This window comes from Mytilus trossulus, chromosome 11 (genome assembly GCF_036588685.1).
Source record: "Mytilus trossulus isolate FHL-02 chromosome 11, PNRI_Mtr1.1.1.hap1, whole genome shotgun sequence".
NCBI classification, from domain to species: domain Eukaryota; kingdom Metazoa; phylum Mollusca; class Bivalvia; order Mytilida; family Mytilidae; genus Mytilus; species Mytilus trossulus.
Window position 1 is genome coordinate 68,150,048 of NC_086383.1, and position 25,212 is coordinate 68,175,259.

General features: G+C 33.9%; 1 protein-coding gene across 5 annotated transcripts in view; it reads right to left on the reverse strand.

Annotated features, from left to right (window-relative positions):
* Window positions 1–25,212, reverse strand: part of LOC134691464 (mRNA-capping enzyme-like) — a 43,651-nt gene that overhangs the window by 11,322 nt on the left and 7,117 nt on the right. For 4 of the 5 annotated variants that reach the window (XM_063552005.1, XM_063552006.1, XM_063552007.1 and 1 more), the window contains 5 exons: window positions 24,482–24,621; window positions 23,350–23,447; window positions 21,118–21,221; window positions 5,708–5,809; window positions 1,670–1,805 (listed from right to left, as the gene is read on the reverse strand). In XM_063552005.1, coding sequence (XP_063408075.1) covers window positions 1,670–1,805; window positions 5,708–5,809; window positions 21,118–21,221; window positions 23,350–23,447; window positions 24,482–24,621 — 580 coding nt within the window. Of the gene's footprint in view, window positions 1–1,669; window positions 1,806–5,707; window positions 5,810–17,638; window positions 19,038–21,117; window positions 21,222–23,349; window positions 23,448–24,481; window positions 24,622–25,212 lie in introns of those variants that run through there. The other variant, XM_063552009.1, reaches the window with a different exon arrangement.

Below are 25,212 nucleotides of genomic sequence, written 5' to 3' on the forward strand. Positions count from 1 at the left end.
GAATGCCAAATATAGACATTTAAATTTGATTATTACATTGGTTGCAATGAATTACATTGATTTCCCAGTTAAATAAAAACTGATAATTTCAAATGTGAAATAAGCGTGGTTATTTCACTCTCTGACGTCATACAACAATAGGTGTTGTCAAGATGTCGATAACAGCGGATCAAAATGAATTGAGAATGCGTAGAAAAAAGACATATTTCCTTACATGTTTCTAATTAATTCTTTTAATAAAAGCCGTTTGTCAATGTCATAAAAAGAAAAACTAATAAAAGAATTCAAATATCAAAAAAATATTCAACTCGTGACCGAACAACACTGATAAGAAACTCATGCGCTATGCGTATTCGTGAATTAATGTGTTGTTCGGTCACCCGTTGAATATTTTTCTCTATTTGAATTCTTCGATAAATTATTCTATGAATATTACATGAGTGTGAACAGTGTAGTGAAATATTTTCAATAAGGATCTAGGTGTTGTTGAGGGAGAAAGAAGTGCATTATTGTAGGCTTAATTGATACATTCTTTACATTCAATTAAGTTAAAACCTAACCATAATCTGCAGTCCTATGATCAATAACCATTTTGAAAATTATATTAAAATATGAGTAACAATGCAAGAAGATGCCAGTGAAATTGTGGTACAAAAGGGCAAGTGTTAAAACAAGAATTTTTAAATTTCATGGGGCAGTAAGTGGACTGAACAATGTGCCAAAAGTTTATTTTTCAAAAATTGTTTTTTTCTGTGAAAACAGATTATTTCAAAAACATATTTAAGAAGTACAAAACACTACATTATACATCATATCACAAATATTTCTAACTCTTTTTGTTTGGTTTCAGAAGAGATATAGCTCAATGAAATCAATCAATGTCTTCCTTCAGTTGTATAGATTGTGGAAGGTTCTAATAAGTACAAGAAACTTGATCAGTCTAAATAGCTCACGAAGATTTTATTCAGTACATCTTGCATCAATAATAATTTTGCTGTTTAATGTATATTTTTACATGTTTTACAAATGTGACCTACTAAATTAGAATTATCAATGGGTCTGTTTTTGCATGAGAAACCTAACAGGTGCCACATGCAGAGCACAATTTTCACAATAAGGGAAGTTTAGATTTAGGACACAGTATGTTTAAGAAATAATTCTTTCATGCCATGCTCTATGCTCATTTTAACATGGGTAGGCATTATATTTGTTAATATCTTAATACCGAGCGTTAGCGAGGTATTAAATGTTTACAAATATAATGCCTACCCATGTTAAAATGAGCATAGAGCATGGCATGATAGAATTATTTCGATTCTAATAGGAAAATTTTAACTTTTGTACTTCGAAGCGGACCTATAGTAGACGCTCGAAATGTCGCCATTTTGATTTGCTGAACCAAAACGTTATAGAAAAATCAACAGTTTATCAATAAAAAAAGAATAGAAACATTTAACTTACTTTTAGAATGTTTTTAATTTAATTTCCTAGCGAGCAACACCAACAAAAATGTCCATTTTGATCTCTGGCGTTGTTCAAAATTTCTTTGACGTTGCAATTTCGATTGTGACGTCAATCACGTGCAGCCCATGTTCTATTCGAATTAGAACATGGCTTTGTACCCAAAGCTAAAGAAGAACGTCATATTAGAATTGACTATTATACATACCCCATCCACTAGTGTATCCTTTAACGTTCTACTTAGATCTTTACGATAAGGGAAGTGTAGATGAGGGACGTGGAAGACTGCATTATCTCTGTCTGCCATGTAAACCTCATTAGCACCATCAATTAACATCATGAATCTGAAACAAAGGGAAGTAATCTGAGTTTATATGCCATAAGGGGAAGTAATCTTAGTTCCTTTGCCAAAACGCCAAGTAAGATAATGTTATTAGATATATAACAGAAGTAATCTGAGTTTATCTGCCAAAAGGGGAAGTAATCTGAGTTTATCTGCCAAAAGGGAAAATAATTTAAGTGTATCTGCCATAAGGGGAAGTAATCTGAGTTTATCTGCAAAAAAGGGGAAGCAATTTAAGTGTATCTGCCATAACGCCAAGTAAGCTATGTTATCAGATATAAAAGGAAAGGAATCCCTTAAGTTTATCTGCCATAAGGGGAAGTAATCCCTTAAGTTTATCTCCAATAAAAGGGAAGTAATCTAAGTTTATCTGCCAGAAGGCGAGGTAATCCCATAAGTTTATCCGCCCTAAAAGGGCAGTAATCTAAGGTTATAAGCTATAAAAGGTAATGAATCTATTTTTTTCTGCCATAAAAGGGAAATAATCTAATGTATCTGCCATAAAAGGGAATTAGTCTAAGTTATCTGCTATAAAACTAAAATAATTCAAGTGTATCTGCTATAGAAAGGATGTAATTATAAGTTTATCTGCTTTAAAATGGAAGTTTTCCAAGTTTAATTCCTTAAAACAACATATATACTATATACTGTTACTATAGAAACATTGATTTTTGTGTGGATTTAATTTTGTGGTTTCCATTTATGGAAGTGATATTATATGTAGGTTAAATTTTTGTGGGGGTTGTAATTTCTTGAATATATTCTTTCAACAAAATAAATAAAATTAAATCCTCAAAGAAAATTTCTGCTTTTACCGTATGACAGTCATAGACATGTATGACAACAAGCACAATCATAACATTAACAGAACCAATTATGTCCAAGCACAATCATTACATTAACAGAACCAATTATGTCCAAGCACAATCATAACATTAACAGAACCAATTATGTCCAAGCACAATCATAACATTAACAGAACCAATTATGTCCAAGCACAATCATTACATTAACAGAACCAATTATGTCCAAGCACAATCATAACATTAACAGAACCAATTATGTCCAAGCACAATCATAACATTAACAGAACCAATTATGTCCAAGCACAATCATTACATTAACAGAACCAATTATGTCCAAGCACAATCATAACATTAACAGAACCAATTATGTCCAAGCACAGTCATTACATTAACAGAACCAATTATGTCCAAGCACAATCATAACATTAACAGAACCAATTATGTCCAAGCACAATCATAACATTAACAGAACCAATTATGTCCAAGCACAATCATTACATTAACAGAACCAATTATGTCCAAGCACAATCATAACATTTACAGAACCAATTATGTCCAAGCACAATCATAACATTAACAGAACCAATTATGTCCAAGCACAATCATAACATTAACAGAACCAATTATGTCCAAGCACAATCATTACATTAACAGAACCAATTATGTCCAAGCACAATCATAACATTAACAGAACCAATTATGTCCAAGCACAATCATAACATTAACAGAACCAATTATGTCCAAGCACAATCATAACATTAACAGAACCAATCATAGACATGTATGACAACAAGCACAATCATAACATTAACAGAACCAACTATGTCCAAGCACAATCATAACATTAACAGAACCAATTATGTCCAAGCACAATCATAACATTAACAGAACCAATTATGTCCAAGCACAATCATAACATTAACAGAACCAATTATGTCCAAGCACAATCATAACATTAACAGAACCAATTATGTCCAAGCACAATCATAACATTAACAGAACCAATTATGTCCAAGCACAGTCATAACATTAACAGAACCAATTATGTCCAAGCACAATCATAACATTAACAGAACCAATTATGTCCAAGCACAATCATAACATTAACAGAACCAATAATTCCAAGCACAATCATAACATTAACAGAACCAATTATGTCCAAGCACAATCATAACATTAACAGAACCAATTATGTCCAAGCACAATCATAACATTAACAGAACCAATTATAGACATGTATGACAACAAGCACAATCATAACATTAACAGAACCAATTATGTCCAAGCACAATCATAACATTAACAGAACCAATTATGTCCAAGCACAATCATAACATTAACAGAACCAATTATGTCCAAGCACAATCATAACATTAACAGAACCAATTATGTCCAAGCACAATCATAACATTAACAGAACCAATTATAGACATGTATGACAACAAGCACAATCATAACATTAACAGAACCAATTATGTCCAAGCACAATCATAACATTAACAGAACCAATTATGTCCAAGCACAATCATAACATTAACAGAACCAATCATAGACATGTATGACAACAAGCACAATCATAACATTAACAGAACCAATTATGTCCAAGCACAATCATAACATTAACAGAACCAATCATAGACATGTATGACAACAAGCGACAATCATAACATTAACAGAACCAATTATGTCCAAGCACAATCATAACATTAACAGAACCAATTATAGACATGTATGACAACTAGCACAATCATAACATGTACAGAACCAATTATAGACATGTATGACAACAAGCACAATCATAACATTAACAGAACCAATTATAGACATGTATGACAACTAGCACAATCATAACATTAACAGAACCAATTATGTCCAAGCACAATCATAACATTAACAGAACCAATTATGTCCAAGCACAATCATAACATTAACAGAACCAATTATGTCCAAGCACAATCATAACATTAACAGAACCAATTATAGACATGTATGACAACAAGCACAATCATAACATTAACAGAACCAATTATGTCCAAGCACAATCATAACATTAACAGAACCAATTATGTCCAAGCACAATCATAACATTAACAGAACCAATTATGTCCAAGCACAATCATAACATTAACAGAACCAATTATAGACATGTATGACAACAAGCACAATCATAACATTAACAGAACCAATTATGTCCAAGCACAATCATAACATTAACAGAACCAATTATGTCCAAGCACAATCATAACATTAACAGAACCAATTATAGACATGTATGACAACAAGCACAATCATAACATTAACAGAACCAATTATGTCCAAGCACAATCATAACATTAACAGAACCAATTATGTCCAAGCACAATCATAACATTAACAGAACCAATTATAGACATGTATGACAACAAGCACAATCATAACATTAACAGAACCAATTATGTCCAAGCACAATCATAACATTAACAGAACCAATTATGTCCAAGCACAATCATAACATTAACAGAACCAATTATGTCCAAGCACAATCATAACATTAACAGAACCAATTATGATTATTTGGACAAATTATTCTCTTTAGACATGCTACAGCCAAAATTATTGACAATATGCAAACCCAAAAATGTTAATATTAATATAAAAAAAGAAGATGTGGTATGATTGCCAATGAGACAACTCTCCATAAGAGACCAAAATGACACAGAAATTAACAACTATAGGTCACTGTACAGCCTTCAACAATGAACAAAGTCCATACTGCATAGTCAGTTATAAAAGTTTAAGTTTACTATTAGTAAGAGAAATGTGTTGCAACAAAATTTTAATTGAGAAAAAAGATAGCTTATAACTAGATCTCTTTAATACAAAGACATAAATATTTATAAATATAATTATTCATAAGAATCATCTGGTTCGTCTTATATTGGACAAAATGTAATAATCAGGAAAGCAAAATTTGGAATCATGTACTTTGTAGGGAAAGCAACTATAGGTTCCTGAATAATCTTCAACAATATGCAAAACCCATACCTCAAAGCAAGCTATTAAGCCTTTCAGTTTCTGGTTGACATCATGTCTATTTTTTTTATCATAACCATCTTACCTTGTACCATCAGCCTTCCAGCTGACTTTATATTCTTTTCTTCTCAGATAATCTAAATTGTTGATATCCATTGAAACAGGCTGAGATCCTGGGAAACCAGAACTAAAAATAGAAATATACAAAAATCTATAAATAGTCTGGAATATAAGAAATCTAAAACTGAACAATATGAAATGTTTCTATAGCCATTAGGCCTGGCTGTGTTACTTTGACAAAACCATGAAATCAAATTCCCACAAAGATACAACTTTCTTGAGGTAAAAAAAAATTTGGAACCATTGAAAATCAATTCATCCATCATAGCGAGACAAAAAGTGCCCATGTGTTCATTTTAATAAGTGGCCATTTTTTCATTCTAATAAGTGGCCATGTCTTCATTCTAATCAGTGCCCATGTCTTCATTCTAATAAGTGGCCATGTCTTCATTCTAATAAGTGGCCATGTCTTCATTCTAAGAAGTGGCCATGTCTTCATTCTAAAAAGTGGCTACGTCTTCATTCTAATAAATGGTAATGTCTTCATTCTAATAAGTGGCAATGTCTTCATTCTAATAAGTGGCCATGTCTTCATTCTAATAAATGGTAATGTCTTCATTCTAATAAGTGGCAATGTCTTCATTCTAATAAGTGGTAATGTCTTCATTCAAGTAATTGGCCATGTCTTCATTCTAATAAGTGGTCGTGTCTTCATTCTAATAAGTAGTCATATTTTCATTCTTATAAGTAGTCATATCTTTATTCTAATAAATGGCCATATATTTATTGTCTTGTGCCTGTGATCATTTCAAACATTATTCCACTAGAAAACTCAAAGACTGTATGCTAATCTCAAAATACTTTTTTTTATTTCAGAAGAAGGTTAGGTAAATCAAGTTAAAACGCTGGGTTTTCTTAAACTCTATGAAGTACCCTAAAAGGATAAAAAGTAATTGGTGCAGTGATTTCAACTAGACCATGGGACATGGCGTTGTCAACTGAAAACAAAGTTGTTGGCCTTGACCTTTAACCTAGGAAGTTGTACATACATTATGACACACCGTCTGTTGTTGGTTAATATAAAGTATGAAATTATAACTGTTCTCTAGATGACACAATTTGTTACAGAAAGACAGACTGATCACTACAGGGTGACCTTCCATTAGGCAATGCCCTAATATTTTTTTTGTCACCAGATTATAAAGATAATTTCAATGCATTTCTTCCAATCTAATTTTATTTGCATTTAAATTTTTAATTTATACTAGGAGATTTGTTATGATTGTCAATGAGACTACTTTCCACCAAAGTTCAAATGAAGTGGAAGTATGCAATTAAAGGCGACTGTGCTGCCTCCAACAATGAGAAAAACCCATGTGTATGGTCAGCTATAAAAGGCTGATATGAAAAATATGAAACGATTCAATTGAGAAAAAATAATGGCTAATTCATAACAAAACAATAACTGCCTTTTATCAATTAGTTTAAACACCATAGATAAAAAATCTAAACATTTATCAATAAGTGGGTGTTAACCAGATGAAAAAAGTTAAAGTATTAAATTTCAATATAGCACTACGATTACATCTTGGACCAGTTGTCTATATAAAAACATTATGATTAAGCTCTATAATATTCAATATAACTTGTATAATACATGTACTTAATCAACAAGACAACAACTAAGTGGTTTGATGATTTATTTATAGATTATACTCCCCATTAGGTTGCATATTAATAAATGACATTGCAACAAAATGATTACATCTTCAAAATAAAGGTTTCTTTATACAATTGAGGGCAATATTTCCATAGTGTTTTGACAGGCAGAAGTACCTTTTTTTTGGACAGCAGGATTCGATTTTAATTTTGTGGGAATTTGGATTTTACACTTATCAGGACTTAGAAATTAATTATAAATGTTTCGAATTCCAGAAAGAATACTTTAAATACAGGATTCATTTGAAAAATAAAGGATATAGGGTAACCATTTGTGATACAAAATCAGTATATGCACAGCAAAAAACACACAAAGAGTAAAGGAACAGCCCTGTTATTGCTGTTCTTAATCCTTAAGTTACAGTAAGGTCTTCAACACAGAGCAAAAAAAAACTCTCACCTCAATACAAGTTTAAGACAGCCCCTAGCACCGGCTTGAGCATTAATTTGACAGGAAATTGGGATGACCCCAAACCACCCAACCCCAATAAGTGTAACTAATAATTAACATTTTTAAATTGGATGATTTCCTTTGTTGTTAAAGGAACATGGACACAGTCCCTCTGGTATCTTTTGTCCCTCTTTTAAGTTTTTAGTTTCTGCGAATGAAGGACAGATAGACATACAAACAGACTGACTAGGGTAAAAAAGTTTTAAAAATCCTGCCCTTTTGAAATTTAAAAAAAATCCAATAATTTTAGTTTATACTGATTGTGGATATATTTTTTAATCAAAATATTAAAATGACCAACATGTTTTGTACGAACATGACAACCATTACAAACCATTATTTACAATTCCTTAAAAAGATAACAAGTACCTGTGAAGGTATTATTTGTGTGATAGATTATATAGCTCTACCTAGCAAGTTTAGGTTGGTTAATTCAAACATGTTTATTTATAGTGGATTGGGAAACAAGTTTTACAACTTATATTAATCCCTTTCCACTTTTCGGGTGCTAGTGCTGCCTTGTAGCGACATTAAGTGGCTATGTCTTCATTCTAATAAGCGGCCATGTCTTCATTCTAATAAGTGACCATGTCTTCACTCTAATAAGTGACCATGTCTTCACTCTAATAAGTCTTCACTCTAATAAGTGGCCATGTCTTCATTCTAATAAGTGGCCATGTCTTCACTCTAATAAGTGGCCATGTCTTCACTCTAATAAGTGACCATGTCTTCACTCTAATAAGTGACCATGTCTTCACTCTAATAAGTGGCCATGTCTTCACTCTAATAAGTGACCATGTCTTCACTCTAATAAGTGGCCATGTCTTCACTCTAATAAGTGACCATGTCTTCACTCTAATAAGTGACCATGTCTTCACTCTAATAAGTGGCCATGTCTTCACTCTAATAAGTGACCATGTCTTCACTCTAATAAGTGGCCATGTCTTCATTCTAATAAGTGACCATGTCTTCACTCTAATAAGTGACCATGTCTTCACTCTAATAAGTGGCCATGTCTTCATTCTAATAAGTGACCATGTCTTCACTCTAATAAGTGGCCATGTCTTCATTCTAATAAGTGGCCATGTCTTCATTCTAATAAGTGGCCATGTCTTCATTCTAATAAGTGGCCATGTCTTCATTCTAATAAGTGGCCATGTCTTCACTCTAATAAGTGGCCATGTCTTCATTCTAATAAGTGGCCATGTCTTCACTCTAATAAGTGGCCATGTCTTCATTCTAATAAGTGACCATGTCTTCATTCTAATAAGTGGCCATGTCTTCATTCTAATAAGTGGCCATGTCTTCACTCTAATAAGTGGCCATGTCTTCATTCTAATAAGTGGCCATGTCTTCATTCTAATAAGTGGCCATGTCTTCACTCTAATAAGTGGCCATGTCTTCATTCTAATAAGTGGCCATGTCTTCACTCTAATAAGTGGCCATGTCTTCACTCTAATAAGTGGCCATGTCTTCATTCTAATAAGTGACCATGTCTTCATTCTAATAAGTGACCATGTCTTCACTCTAATAAGTGGCCATGTCTTCATTCTAATAAGTGACCATGTCTTCACTCTAATAAGTGGCCATGTCTTCATTCTAATAAGTGGCCATGTCTTCATTCTAATAAGTGGCCATGTCTTCATTCTAATAAGTGGCCATGTCTTCACTCTAATAAGTGACCATGTCTTCATTCTAATAAGTGGCCATGTCTTCATTCTAATAAGTGGCCATGTCTTCACTCTAATAAGTGACCATGTCTTCACTCTAATAAGTGGCCATGTCTTCATTCTAATAAGTGACCATGTCTTCATTCTAATAAGTGGCCATGTCTTCATTCTAATAAGTGACCATGTCTTCATTCTTATAAGTGGCCATGTCTTCACTCAAATAAGTGGCCATGTCTTCATTCTAATAAGTGGCCATGTCTTCACTCTAATAAGTGGCCATGTCTTCATTCTAATAAGTGGCCATGTCTTCACTCTAATAAGTGACCATGTCTTCACTCTAATAAGTGGCCATGTCTTCATTCTAATAAGTGACCATGTCTTCACTCTAATAAGTGACCATGTCTTCATTCTAATAAGTGGCCATGTCTTCATTCTAATAAGTGGCCATGTCTTCACTCTAATAAGTGGCCATGTCTTCACTCTAATAAGTGGCCATGTCTTCATTCTAATAAGTGGCCATGTCTTCACTCTAATAAGTGACCATGTCTTCATTCTAATAAGTGGCCATGTCTTCATTCTAATAAGTGACCATGTCTTCATTCTAATAAGTGGCCATGTCTTCATTCTAATAAGTGGCCATGTCTTCACTCTAATAAGTGACCATGTCTTCATTCTAATAAGTGGCCATGTCTTCATTCTAATAAGTGGCCATGTCTTCACTCTAATAAGTGACCATGTCTTCACTCTAATAAGTGGCCATGTCTTCATTCTAATAAGTGACCATGTCTTCATTCTAATAAGTGGCCATGTCTTCATTCTAATAAGTGGCCATGTCTTCATTCTAATAAGTGGCCATGTCTTCATTCTAATAAGTGGCCATGTCTTCACTCTAATAAGTGGCCATGTCTTCACTCTAATAAGTGGCCATGTCTTCACTCTAATAAGTGGCCATGTCTTCATTTTAATAAGTGGCCATGTCTTCACTCTAATAAGTGGCCATGTCTTCATTCTAATAAGTGACCATGTCTTCATTCTAATAAGTGGCCATGTCTTCATTCTAATAAGTGGCCATGTCTTCACTCTAATAAGTGACCATGTCTTCACTCTAATAAGTGGCCATGTCTTCATTCTAATAAGTGACCATGTCTTCACTCTAATAAGTGACCATGTCTTCATTCTAATAAGTGGCCATGTCTTCATTCTAATAAGTGGCCATGTCTTCATTCTAATAAGTGGCCATGTCTTCATTCTAATAAGTGGCCATGTCTTCACTCTAATAAGTGGCCATGTCTTCATTCTAATAAGTGGCCATGTCTTCACTCTAATAAGTGACCATGTCTTCACTCTAATAAGTGACCATGTCTTCATTCTAATAAGTGGCCATGTCTTCACTCTAATAAGTGACCATGTCTTCATTCTAATAAGTGGCCATGTCTTCATTCTAATAAGTGGCCATGTCTTCATTCTAATAAGTGGCCATGTCTTCATTCTAATAAGTGGCCATGTCTTCATTCTAATAAGTGGCCATGTCTTCACTCTAATAAGTGACCATGTCTTCACTCTAATAAGTGACCATGTCTTCATTCTAATAAGTGGCCATGTCTTCACTCTAATAAGTGACCATGTCTTCATTCTAATAAGTGGCAATCTCTTAATTCTAATAAGTGGAAAAATCAGGATGACCCCAAACCCCCCAAACCCAATAAGTGTAACTAATAATTAACATTTCTAAATTGGATGATTTCCTTTGTTATAAATTAAAGGAACATGGACTGTCCCTCTGGTATCTTTCATCCCTCTTTTAAGTTTTTAGTTTCTGCGAATGAAGGACAGATAGACATGCAAACAGACTGACTAGGGTAAAACAGTAAAGCAGACATTAGCCTGCTCTTTTTCGCAATCTACAAGGGTGTCTTTCAAATGAAAGACATATGGCTCTCTCTTAACATGGGCCAGCCATTTCTCGTCTCTCCTTCATATGGACTATCATCGTTATCTCAAGGCCATACTAGCAAATCCCAGAACAGAAATCAAACCAGGAACCTATGTGTTAGTAGGCTGATGTTCCTGGGACAAAAGGAAAATGTTATAGAGATATACAATGGTCATTCATTCATTACAACAAGTATCCCTAGTCTATTTAGTCCTACCGGCATAATTACTACACCTACAGATAACATTATTGCCATTATTTATCTTCTGATACACTTTATATACTGAACCAAGAATACACTTTATATACTGAACCAGGACAGACGATTCATAACCTACTTCAAGACAAGAGAACTAGGAATAGAACATTCAAATGCTCTTCTTTTCTTTAAACCATTATACTTTCAACCATTAAACATTCAAATGCTCTTCTTTTCTTTAAACCATTATACTTTCAACCATTAAACATTCAAATGCTCTTCTTTTCTTTAAACCATTATACTTTTACATAGGATGTTCCAAGTGTATGCAAAGTGAAGAATATTCTAAGCTTTATGAAATGGAGTACTCCGGGTTTTAACTATTTAAAATGTGAATAAACAGTATTTGTTGTTGGATTTTAAATGATTAGAACTGCAGCTTGTTAATATGAATCATGTGCATTTAACATTTTTCTTATCCTCATTAAAGTTTTGAAATGGTAACAGTTAATTATTTTTTATTTCTCAATATAAAAATAGTTTATAGTATTACCCTAATGATTGAGGCCAAGTTCGGTCTTATTTGGCCCAAAAGTTTGATTAAGTGCAGGTTATCCACTCTTAGTCTTACAATAGTTACTGTATACAGAAATTTCAGGAATTAAAAAAGAAAATTCCTTCAAATATTTATTTTTTTTCCGCAAAAGTGGGGTGGAGAGTGATTATAAAAAAGGGGGGTGTTAAATGTGAAACAGTATAGTGTATTGCACACACAAAAAAAGAAAAAAGGGGGATGGGGATGGGTGTTAATTCACAACAGCATAGTGTATCCTGCAAAAGCAAAAAATTGAATATGAATTCAAAACCTACTTCAAAGACAAGAGAACTCGAAAAAAACTTTAAATTAAATGCCATTTATGGTATTTAAATTTTAATACATCCAACCATTTAAATGTTTACTTTAAATTCACCTACATGTTTTATCTCAGGTAAATGAACTAGTTATTGGACATTTTACTTCCCTGTAGAAATTCCTTTTCCAGAGCACCAGCATTTAGAATATTTCGGGTAAGAATGTTTTTTTGAGATCGATGGTATTATATATGAGACAGCAATAACAACACAAAAACAAACAAATAGGTAACTATGTCTTTCTAAAGGACAAAACTGTCACAGATGTAAATGTCCAAATTATGAACCAGTTTATTTCTAAAATCAGCACATATTTTTAAGGTATATTTTTATAAAATATCTGAATTGACTAGATGAAAAATAGCTTGTATGCAAACTTTTGTGAAAAATTGACCATGCGATCAAAACCGTATTGTATGTTTATAAAGATATTAGAGAGTGCTGAACCATCCCCTTCACTTGGGGCAGTAATGTAACAGAACAACATATGAAATGTAGAAATCAGTTTGAACAGGCTGACTTATCAGATTGGCTCAGCAAAAAATATAAGGAGAATGTGCTGAAAGTACACAGATACCCCCCCCCCTTCTTGTAATATGCAAACGTCTCATTCTGAGTATAGACAGGATGTAGGATCATAAGTGTCCATTACCTGATTACTGTAAAGCAATAAAAATAAAATTCAGAATGAAAATGTGCTCTGAATTTGGATCATATATTTGCAAGCTGGATATTGTGACCTATTCAAGAAGAAGGTGTCCCATCATAAATATTGAAGAGGATCCCCAAGATTAATTAGCCATTAAGGATACTTTAATTTAATTCAAAGGATATCCAAGTTTACATGAATTATTATATCTAAATTTAAGGATTATCATCCAAGGTTTTAAATCAGAATCAATTTTTATAATCTGATTAATTTATGAGCTGCGAAGGATAGAAATCGATCTTATGCAAAAGCACAAAATAAACAAGGTCAATATCAACAGTCAAGGTCAAGTTTGAAATTTTGATTTTGGCTTATTTCACCTCTTTTCAGAGATCAAAAAATAATGTTTAACTAAATTGTTAGTTGTCACATGTCGTTACATATAAAATTTTGATTGAAAGTGTGCGTAGACATTAAATGAGAGTATTTAGAACTATGAGTATAGTAATGTAACTCTTAAACCATATGTAATAAAGATCTAGGGTCTATTGATTTGATGTCCTTGGTTGAGGTTTTCTGTCCCTAAAATAGAAAACATGGTTATGGTCATATTCTAAATTTTTATTTTGGCTTATTTTCACTTCTTTTCAAAACCGTATAAGATATTGACAACATATTTTTACTAAATTATAAGTTGCAACAAATAAATTTGGTGCAAAGGGTAAGCTAACATTAAATTAGAGTTTTCTTCCCTCTTGTATTAAAAAATATACTCATTCACAGTATGTTCATATAAATATACAATATTTAGGTAAATGTCAGGAAAATATTAACTTTTTTGTATGAGGCTGAGAAAGTGGGTAAGGGCAAGGATCTACGGAGCCTTTCCCAAGTTTTGCGCCGAGTAATACATTGATAGCTTTTTAAATCAGAACACTAATGTCAAATAATGTTCATTTTTTGTGGACCCCTGATTATGTAGAAAGTGTTCCATGATGAAATAAACATTATACAAAATATAGCTATGTTATTATATTTAGGAAATAAACAACTATAGTTCCAGTACAAAAGGGTATAGAAACCCTTTTTTTCAGTATCAGCATTCAGTAAGCTTAGCTTAAGTATCATTTGACACTGGAAATAACATATGAATATGATTTTAAAATAGCATTTCGAGTGGAAAGACCTTCAATTGTTCTCTGATTTTGTTACAATATTACATTTGTCTCTTTTGGTCAAATTGATTATTGCTGTAGTTGCATTGATTAACCCTTTCCTCCATAGTGACGCCTTTTGACGCCACCCCCTTTACTCCATAATGACGCCTTTTGACGCCACCCCCTTTACTCCATAATGACGCCTTTTGACGCCACCCCCTTTACTCCATAATGACGCCTTTTGACGCCACCCCCTTTACTCCATAATGACGCCTTTTGACGCCACCCCCTTTACTCCATAATGACGCCTTTTGACGCCACCCCCTTTACTCCATAATGACGCCTTTTGACGCCACCCCCTTTACTCCATAATGACGCCTTTTGACGCCACCCCCTTTACTCCATAATGACGCCTTTTGACGCCACCCCCTTTACTCCATAATGACGCCTTCTGACGCCTGTGCAGAACCTCAGTTGAAACACTTTGAATACAAAGTGTCTGCAGAAGACTTAATTAAACTTGTATCCAATAGGAAAAGGAATATCATAGGAATATCTGACTTCAATTTATTTAATGAAATATTTGTTATTCGCAGTGCATTAATACTTTAAAGCATATTAAAACATTAATTTTGTTCTACACTAAATTTCAGAAATAAAGAGAGAGAATATGGCCTCATTACATACAGACTGTTGTACCCTCTGTGATGATGATGGAACATCTACAGAAGCTGTCAGGTGGTGTGTAGATTGTGAGGTGTTCCTTTGTACAGATTGTGAAAAACATCACAAGAAGTTAAGAATATCTAAAGTCCATAATACAATGTCTACAAAAGACTACCAAAATTTACCCAAATTTATGAAAGAAATTAGTAGCCAGTGCCGAGATCACAAGAAGAAGTTTGAACTGTATTGTTCTTTCCATGCCTGTCCCTGCTGTGTCACATGCATCACAGATAAACACCAAAAATGTCAAGAAATGAAACCACTTTCAGATATCCTAAAGCAAGTGAAGTCATCTGCCTCTGTTCAACTTTTTGAAAAAGATTTGAAGGATGTAAAGGAAAACTTAGAGGAGATTATAAAACATTTAAACAGTAGGATTAAAACAAGTAATAGTCAGAAAACAAAAGCCGCTGAACAAATTCGATCCATGAGGAAGTCGATAGACGATTTCTTAGACAAATTAGAAAAAGAAATTCTTGATGACCTAGAATCAAAGCAATTAAAGCTGAAATCAAAGATGAACACTTTACTACAACAACTGAAAATACAAGCCAAGCAGATAAGTCAACTGCAAAGTGAGTTTTCAAAGATGACACAATATGCAACTGAGTTACAAATGTATGTTGGTCTGAGAGAAATTGAGGAAACTACATCTGAAGCAGCAAAATACTTAGAAGATTTAAAAAGTGGAGGCCCATTGGATGAAGTTAACCTAGAACTTACCATCTCTTCTGAACTTCAATCAATTCTAAAAGATGTCAAAACATTTGGAGATATAAACATCAATACCAGCCCATTTACTCTTCAAGTTAAGGCTGGAAGAAAAGACCAAGCACAGAACCTAGTTCATACTACTCCTACAATTGAACAAATTAAACCATCGATATTAAGACAGCTGACTATTCCACAAGATAGGAAGCATATTTTTATACAAGCCTGTATAATATTACCTGATGGTAAATATCTAATTCTTGATAGCGACATGGATACAGGTTATCTGCTGCTGTTCAGTCATGATGGAATGTTTTTGAGAGATGTAGTGAAATTTACAGGAGACTCACGGGATTCTTGCTTCGTTAGAACTAATACAGTTGCTGTTGGACTAGAAAATCAGATATCGTTGGTGGATGTAGAAAAAAATGAAATTTTCAAATCAATTAACATTTCTCACAGATGTTATTCAGTAGCAAGTGATGGTCAAATGTTGGTCATTAGCTGTTATGATAAAAGTACAATAGTAAATCTGAATGATATGTCTCATACAATCTTAGAAGGAGTTGTGGCAGAAAAGATTGCATTTTATAAAGGAAATATATATGGTACCATCTATAGGGAACACAAAGTCTGCTGCTATAAAAGTACTGGAGAACCTCTCTGGACATTTATTCCCAATGATATTGTCTATCCACGAGGAGTAACATTAGACAAGAATGGCTTTGTTTATGTTGTTTCTTGGAAGAACAATAGAGTTGTAGTAGTATCACCAGATGGTAAAACCTGTAAGACAATACTATCAAAGGCTGACGGAATCAAATCTCTGCGTGCAATAGATATTGACAGAGAAACAGGAATTCTCATATTATCTAGTGAAACAAAGGTTGATAATGATGATAGTGATTCTGATCGAACAGTTTTTGTTTATAAAATCTGAAATGTGATATTTTTCATTTTACAAATTAAAGTCAAGATACATATATACATATTAACTGTTTAGTATACATTTAAAAATAAGAAGATGTGGTATGATTGCTAATGAAAAACAAATATCCACCAAAGTTAGAATAAAATGGATGTAAGCAATTATAGGCAACCATACAGCATTCAACAATGAGAAAAATCCATACTGCAGAGTCGGCAGTCTTCCAATTTAAATACCTCTGACCTATATCCTATCCCCCTTTAAGTAAATAAAATTGAGAAAGGAAATGGGGAATGTGTCAAAGCGACAACAACCCGACCATAGAGCAGACAACAGCCGAAGGCCACCAATGGGTCTTCAATGTAGCGTAGGTGTCCTTCAGCTGGCCCCTAAAATAGGTATACAAGTACAGTGAAAATGGACATCATACTAAGTAAACTCCGAATAATACACAAGAAACTAAAATTAAATATCATACAAGACTAACAAAGGCCAGAGGCTTCTGACTTGGGACAGGCATACAATTGCGGCGGGGTTAAATATGTTTATGAGATCTCAACCCTCCCCCTATACCTCTAGCCAATGTAGAAAAGTAAACGCATAACAATACGCACATTAAAATTTATTCAAAATCACAAATGCAAAATAATTTGGAAATAAATGAAAAATATATGATTAAATAGATGATTTAAACATCATAGGGAACAATGTGAAGAGAACCCTCATTCTTAATGAAATTTTCGTACCTTAGTTGAACTTTATTCAAACAAGGAATGTTCCTTATAACATGATTGAATTGTTCCGACTTTTTCATGAAAGACAACAAAGATGAAGCCTGGTCTATTACATACATTGTGGAAATTAGTATGGCGTTCATTATCACTGAACTAGTATATATTTGTTTAGGGGCCAGCTGAAGGACGCCTCCGGGTGCGGGAATTTCTCGCTACATTGAAGACCTGTTGGTGACCTTCTGCTGTAGTTTTTTTTCTAAGGTCGGGTTGTTGTCTCTTTGACACATTCCCCATTTCCATTCTCAATTTATGACATACATGAATACAGTACCACAAATATTGTATTAAGTAAAACAGTACTTTAGATTTCTGAGTAGTATTTTGAAGACTATCGTTTATCTTTTTTAGGGGTTTTTCTTTTGGGTATGGTACTATCTGTTATTCTTTGATCTCAGGTTTGCAATTGTCTCATAATATCCTTTACCTATTCTCAACCACACAAATATTATTTTGTCAAATGGAAAAGTATGCTAGCTATTAAGATTTGTGCGGAAAAAATAAATTCTAAGCTGATTTCTATAAACAATTAAAGAAAGATTTACCGTTTTGCACACACTACATGCAAAATGGATTGTGTTACAGTTTTTTTTTTGCTATTTAAACATCCATATCTTTATTGAAATATACCAAGCAATGGTATTAGTTAAAGCATAACAACTACACTAATTTCTGCTACATATATAAAGTCATTTAACCTCAAGCTAAGAGTCTTATTCATAAGCCAAAACATTCAGTCATATAAGGAACATGGACCTATCAATTTCTTGCAAAGTGCTCTATTTCTACAGTTTCATTATTTTATTAGCTCTACTGCTACCATTGTTGTCACGTAAATAAAAATCCTTTACAAAGTGGCAGCTAATGTCACAGTAATGTCATTTCTTATCTGAATCCTCTGTATCACAATGTCCCTTCAGACAATCTCCTTTAAGATCTACACTGCAGGTGTTGCCGGTTGTGATATCTTCATTTTCTATTTTTGATTCCTTATGATCACTAGTAAAATGACTAAAATCTTCACAGCTTTCTTTATCCTCATTTTTGTTAGCTTTGGGGCAATTTCTTTTTACATGTCCAAGTTCACCACATCTATAGCATTTTTTTCTATCATCCACGCTTCTCAACTCAGGACAATTTCTCTTCACATGCCCAGATTTGCCACAGTTATAGCAGCTTTTTCGCTCATCGCCTGTGGTCACCTGAGGACAATCTCTCTTTAGATGTCCAGTTTTCTTACATTTAAAACACTTCCTGCTTTCACCCTCTCCTTTTACGCCGTTTCTTCTACCTCTATGACTACTTGGTTCTGGGCAATCCTTTTCCTTGTGTCCTGGTATTCCACAGTTGTAGCAGTCACCTCTTCCCCTATCCTTACCTCCATCCCCACTGTGAGGCTTATACCCAATGTCTGGGTTATCCCTTCTGCTTCCACTTTTAGCAATCTCCGCTGTACCAATGTAGCAGGCACCTTCCCTATCTTCCCCTCCGTCTCCAATGTTCTCCCTCCTAAAAGGTTTTTTTATTTGTTGTATAACAATATAAATATATATGTATAAGCATGATTTTAAGAATAAAAAAATGTTTATAGATTTAATGTATCAATCTCTAGCATTCAAATTCATGCTTCATCTTAGCCACAAAATCCACAAAAATTGGTATCCCACAAATATTAATGAATCCATGAATAGTATAAAATAATCAAGAAACATGTAAAGGTTGATTGGTTAAAGTTAAAATTGTGAGACAAAAATATCTTTTAAAAGACTCAACAATAATGTGTGTTCTTATGACACCATGCAACATTCACAATATCACATTCTTATGCAACATTGTTTGTAACATTCATTTTGAATGGATAAGGTCACAAATTTTTATGGCATCAATTAACAATTGATGCTCTGAAAATGTATCCAAGCACAGATGATGTATGGCAGATTTTAAATGTATAAATTGGCTTTGTTTTTTGACAGTTTCATTAGAATGGAGATAACAATATTGTATTATAAGCTCTGCTAATGTGTCGCCAGTAAACTTAATTTGCTACCATTGAATCACCAATTGATGCCATCAGAGCATAAAATACAATACAATTATCTCCTGATTTACATATTAAGTTTCTCTTGAAATGTTGGTTAAAACTTCAATTTGGCAAATATCTATAAATGTTCTTATCATAATAAACCTGTGTAGTATGTTTCAAGTTGATTTGACTGTAATTTCATCGTCAACTTCTTTAAACCCAAACATTTATCTGATACTGACAAACAGACAAACATGCATACAAACCCACCAACGGATCCACAGATTGTATAACATAAAGCCCCACTAATTTGGTAGACAGGGCATAAAAAGGTAAATAATAGAGAAACAAACTTGATAGGTTTAAAAAAAAGAAAATAACAAAAATACAGAACTCAATGGAAAATTCAAAAGGACAAGTCCAATAACAAATGACAAAATCAAAAGCTCAACACAACACATGATTTCTTGTGGGTTAATAAATTGTTTCAATATCTCCATACTGGCTTGAGGGAAAAACTATCTGTTATCTAGTAGTAAACTGTCATACCAGTAGGAGGTTCAGCTAGATATAAAGCCAGGGTCATCCCACAATTTCCTCTTGTTCCTTTCATTGAAAGCATTTGATTTTTTTTTAGTTTTAAAGGAATTCCCCTTTTTGCATTTGCCTTGCAGTTCATTTTTTTATTTAAACTTTTTTATAGACTGTAGATAAAGTAAAATTTACTAGTGAAATAAATGCATAAGAAAAACAGTATAACACTAAGTAGACATTCTTTGACCATCATGGTTAATATCTTAGATAATATAGCTCATTGGAAATAAAATTAAAAGGCAAATGGCTGCAATGGAAGCGGATTACATTGTATATCAAAGACGTTGTTTTAAGAAAATCTAGATTATACCACATCTTCTTAGTTTTATAATTAATTTTATGATTGATTAGTTTTTAACCCCACTTTTAAACACTATATCATGTTATTCATGGTAGTCTGTTTTCATTTGATGAGGAATACCGTATAGCGGGTTATTTTCGCGGGGTGCAAATTTTTCGCTTATTTTCGCGGACAGAACTTAATCGCCAAAATAAATACCGCCAAATTAAAAGTGTACATACAAAGGCATTAATGAAAGTTTTTAATCCGCCAAAATTATAACTACCAAAATATTTCGTATACCTTGTTCAATGAAAATCGCGAAATTTTACACCCGCGAAAATAACCCACTATACGGTAATTGTTGCCAGGAGAGAACCACCAATTCAGTAGAAAAGCAAACAATCCTAGTAAATTAAGATTGGAGTCTTAGGCTAGAGCTTCTGCCACCTGCATGATTGAAACTTACAATCTAAGTGTTGACAGGCTAGTAATACATTAGTCAACTTCTTAGCCACACCGGCCACACAAATTTAGATCAACAATAGTGAGATAAGGATGGGTAGAACCATTTCTAAAAACAGAAGTAATTTCTGATTTCAACGCTTGGAATAATATGAAGTTTTTCTGAAGGTAAGTATTAAAACAAAACAACAATATAACTTTCAAATCATTTCTTTTTTTTTTCTTACCTTTTCCAGGCACATAACTCTTGAACTTTTCTTTGAACCTCAGCCAGTCTAGGTTGTAACTTTAACTGTGATACACCCTCCACACCATCCACAAACTTGGCATCCTGTAAACAATAAATATGTATCATTATCACTTTATTTCTAAATATTTGGCTTTGATCATTTTTTTAGATAATTTTCTATTTCACCCTACTCAGATTTAGTTTCAACATATTTGTTTAAAGTGGATTGGGACACAGTTATTGCAACTTATATTAATTCCTTTCCACTAAGCGGGTGTGAGTGCTGCCTTGTAGCAGAATTTGCCTGCTCTTTTTTTGAAATTTACAAATGTGTATTTTACATGCAAAGGATATAGTTCTCTCTGAACACGGGTCAGTCAAGGATATGGTTCTCTCTGAACACAGGTCAGTCAAGGATATAGTTCTCTCTGGACACGGGTCAGTCAAGGATATGGTTCTCTCTGAACACGGGTCAGTCAAGGATATGGTTAAGGATATGGTTCTCTCTGAACACAGGTCAGTCAAGGATATGGTTCTCTCTGAACACAGGTCAGTCAAGGATATGGTTCTCTCTGAACACAGGTCAGTCAAGGATATGGTTCTCTCTGAACACAGGTCAGTCAAGGATATGGTTCTCTCTGAACACAGGTCAGTCAAGGATATGGTTCTCTCTGAACACGGGTCAGTCAAGGATATGGTTCTCTCTGACCATGGGTCAGTCAAGGATATGGTTCTCTCTGGACACGGGTCAGTCAAGGATATGGTTCTCTCTGAACACGGGTCAGTCAAGGATATGGTTCTCTCTGACCATGGGTCAGTCAAGGATATGGTTCTCTCTGGACACGGGTCAGTCAAGGATATGGTTCTCTCTGAACACGGGTCAGTCAAGGATATGGTTCTCTCTGAACACAGGTCAGTCAAGGATATGGTTAAGGATATGGTTCTCTCTGAACACGGGTCAGTCAAGGATATGGTTCTCTCTGAACACAGGTCAGTCAAGGATATGGTTCTCTCTGAACATGGGTCAGTCAAGGATATGGCTCTGTCTGAACACGGGTCAGTCAAGGATAAGGCTCTCTCTGAACACGGGTCAGTCAAGGATATGGTTCTCTCTGAACACAGGTCAGTCAAGGATATGGTTCTCTCTGAACACGGGTCAGTCAAGGATATGGTTCTCTCTGAACACAGGTCAGTCAAGGATATGGTTCTCTCTGGACACGTGTCAGTCAAGGATATGGATCTCTCTGAACACGGGTCAGCCATTTGTCATCCCCACCTGCTGGACTTTCATTGTTTCTCAAGTTCATACTCGCAAATGGTGCCAAGGCCTAAAATTCAGTCTCTGAAATTTTCTGCCAAAAAAAGGATCGAACCAGGAACCTTTGTGTTAGTTGTCAGATGCGCTAACCACTACACCAGGGTCCTCTCTACTTAGGTGATTTGGGTTTTTTTATGTCGAGAAGTAAGAGAAATTTGATGTTATGAGCCTACATCTCTGCTTCATTTCATCTTGGGCTGTTGTCCATTCGTGAAACCTCCACTCGTTTGAAAGACTATTGATAATCAATTACTATTTAGCATATAAGAAATGAAATTATTCTAAAGACTATAAAGAATATGAAGTATTTGTACACATACACCTCACACATAGCAACAAAAGGTAAGTAACTCTTAATCAAATTGTGTCTATGGAAACCTATCTATACTGTTACTCAGTCATACATGTACATCAAATACCTTCCTTTTTTAAATCGAAGACTTATCAATTGACTTATGAAGTTATGGTCTTAAATATATACGCTTGATACAGGTCTGAATTTGGATTGTAATAAAATATTTAACACTTAATAGGTAACTGTTGTCAAAGATTTTTTGCCTCCTTATTCCAAAACAGTTTGAGCCATAACCCCCAAAAAGCAAATCCTATCCATCCCTTTGTAGTATAATTTCAGAGAACTTTATACATTTAAACAAAAGTTATTGTCTGGAAGCTAGAAAAAAATGCCTTTTGGTGCCTCTTTTTTGTCCTTATTCCTAAACTATTAAGTCCATAACCCCCAAAATCAATCCCAACCTTTCTTTTGTGGTTATAAACCTTGTGTTTAAATCTCATAGATTTTATAGACTTATACTAAAGTTATTGTCCAACAACTAACTGCCTTCGGATGACTACGACATGATACCAATATACATCTACAATATTTGTTTTAGGTCATATAAAAACCCATACCTTTTTAACAAATTCTCGTTTAGACCGTTTAGGTCCACTGTAGTTGCTGCTTTTGCTTATTTCAAGTCCATCATCATCTACATTCTTTGATTCTGACTCTGAAAATTTATAAATAGAATACATACATGTACCGATGTTTTACCCATTTGAATGGTTTTACACAAGTCATATTTTGGGCTCTTTATAGCTTGCTGTTCGGTGTGAGCCAAGACTCTGTGTTGAAGACCGTACTTTGACCTATAATGGTTTAGTAACTTTAGTTTAACATGTTTAATAAATTGTGACTTGGATGGAGAGTTGTCTCATTGGCACTCATACCACATCTTCTTTCACTACAAATAAGCATCTACTCAAGACAAAGTAAAAACTAATATTTTCATTAGTGTACCTTCTTAAAAATAAAAAAAAAATACATTAAAAATGTTTTGATTTTTGAAGAAAACTTTGCCTTTTGTTTAAATCATACAAAACTCATAAGTATATAACAAACTGCCAATACCATGGCAAAAAACAAAGAAAAGACAAACAGTTTAATTACACAACATAGAAAAAGACTGAGTAACACAGATCCCTCCAAACCTAAGAGGTTTCCAAGTAAGGAACAGGGTAATGTGTTGTCTTTTGGACTCAAGACTTTAGAATTTAACATATTGTATACACTGCTGTCTATTGTTGAAGGTCTTTATATATAAATAAGAAGATGTGGTATGATTCAATGTCTACTCAAGTGATCCATCGATTTCATTTTCCCAGTAAGAGCGTTCAGTTTATTATCATTTCAAATATATTGAAAATGTCAATGAGACAACTATGCACTAGAAACAAAATGATGGTAAAACCATGATATCTTTTGGGTGTTTAGTGTTGTTGGGTATCTTATTGAAATATCCCAACATTTTCTTTTCTATTCTTGGTTCCCAATTTGACCCATTAATTTTTTTATGTATATTTAATAAATATTCTCACAATAGTATGTGGTAATGTAAGGAACCATGTACTGTTTACAAATCATCAGTCCTGCTGGGCGTGGCCATGCTAACTTAATTGTGCAGAAAAAACTTATTTTAGAAAGTTGCTATCCCCCACTATTCAAAAAGTGTTGCAATGGAAATTAGATATGTCTTGTACTCACCGTTACACCATGCAGGAAGGGGTGGAGCAGGGGGCGTGTCATCTACATCCCCATACCGTGAGAACAATTCTTTAATATAATCTTGTTTATAAATACCAGGAGGTCTTTGAGTGGCATATGTCTGTACAGCTGCATCTACACTGGAAATACAAAACGGTCAAATTATCAAAAACAATTAATAATCGACAACAAAATATCAAAAATAAATTATATACAACAAAATATTGATTTTCTTGTTGGTTTAAAGACCTATTGGTGGCCTTCGGCTGTTTTCTGCTCTTCACTGTGTTGAAGACCTATAAACCTTATCACTACTTTCAGCTGACCCGGCCGCTTGACCTTTTGACATCCAACAACAATCACTGTTCCATTGTGACGTCAGATATATTATTTTATGACGTAAATATTTTATGGGAAGCTGTCTGATATCCAGTAATGGGGGACAAATAGCAATAAGGTATATTGGTACTCTTCGCTGAGTTGAAAACCCGTTGGTGGCCTTCAGCTGTTTTCTGTTCTTTGGTCAGGTTGTTGTCTCTTTGACATATTCCCCTTTTCCATTCGCTGTCATGTAAAGTAATCAACAAGGACAAGGAAAACGTGAAAATAAAACCTGACAAAGCAGTTTGTTATTTTGATTCACTAAATCGAAACAGTATCCATATGGAAAAAAGCAAACAACTTTTCATTTCATTTCATTTAATATCTGAGAAGGGGGTGAATTTTTTTCT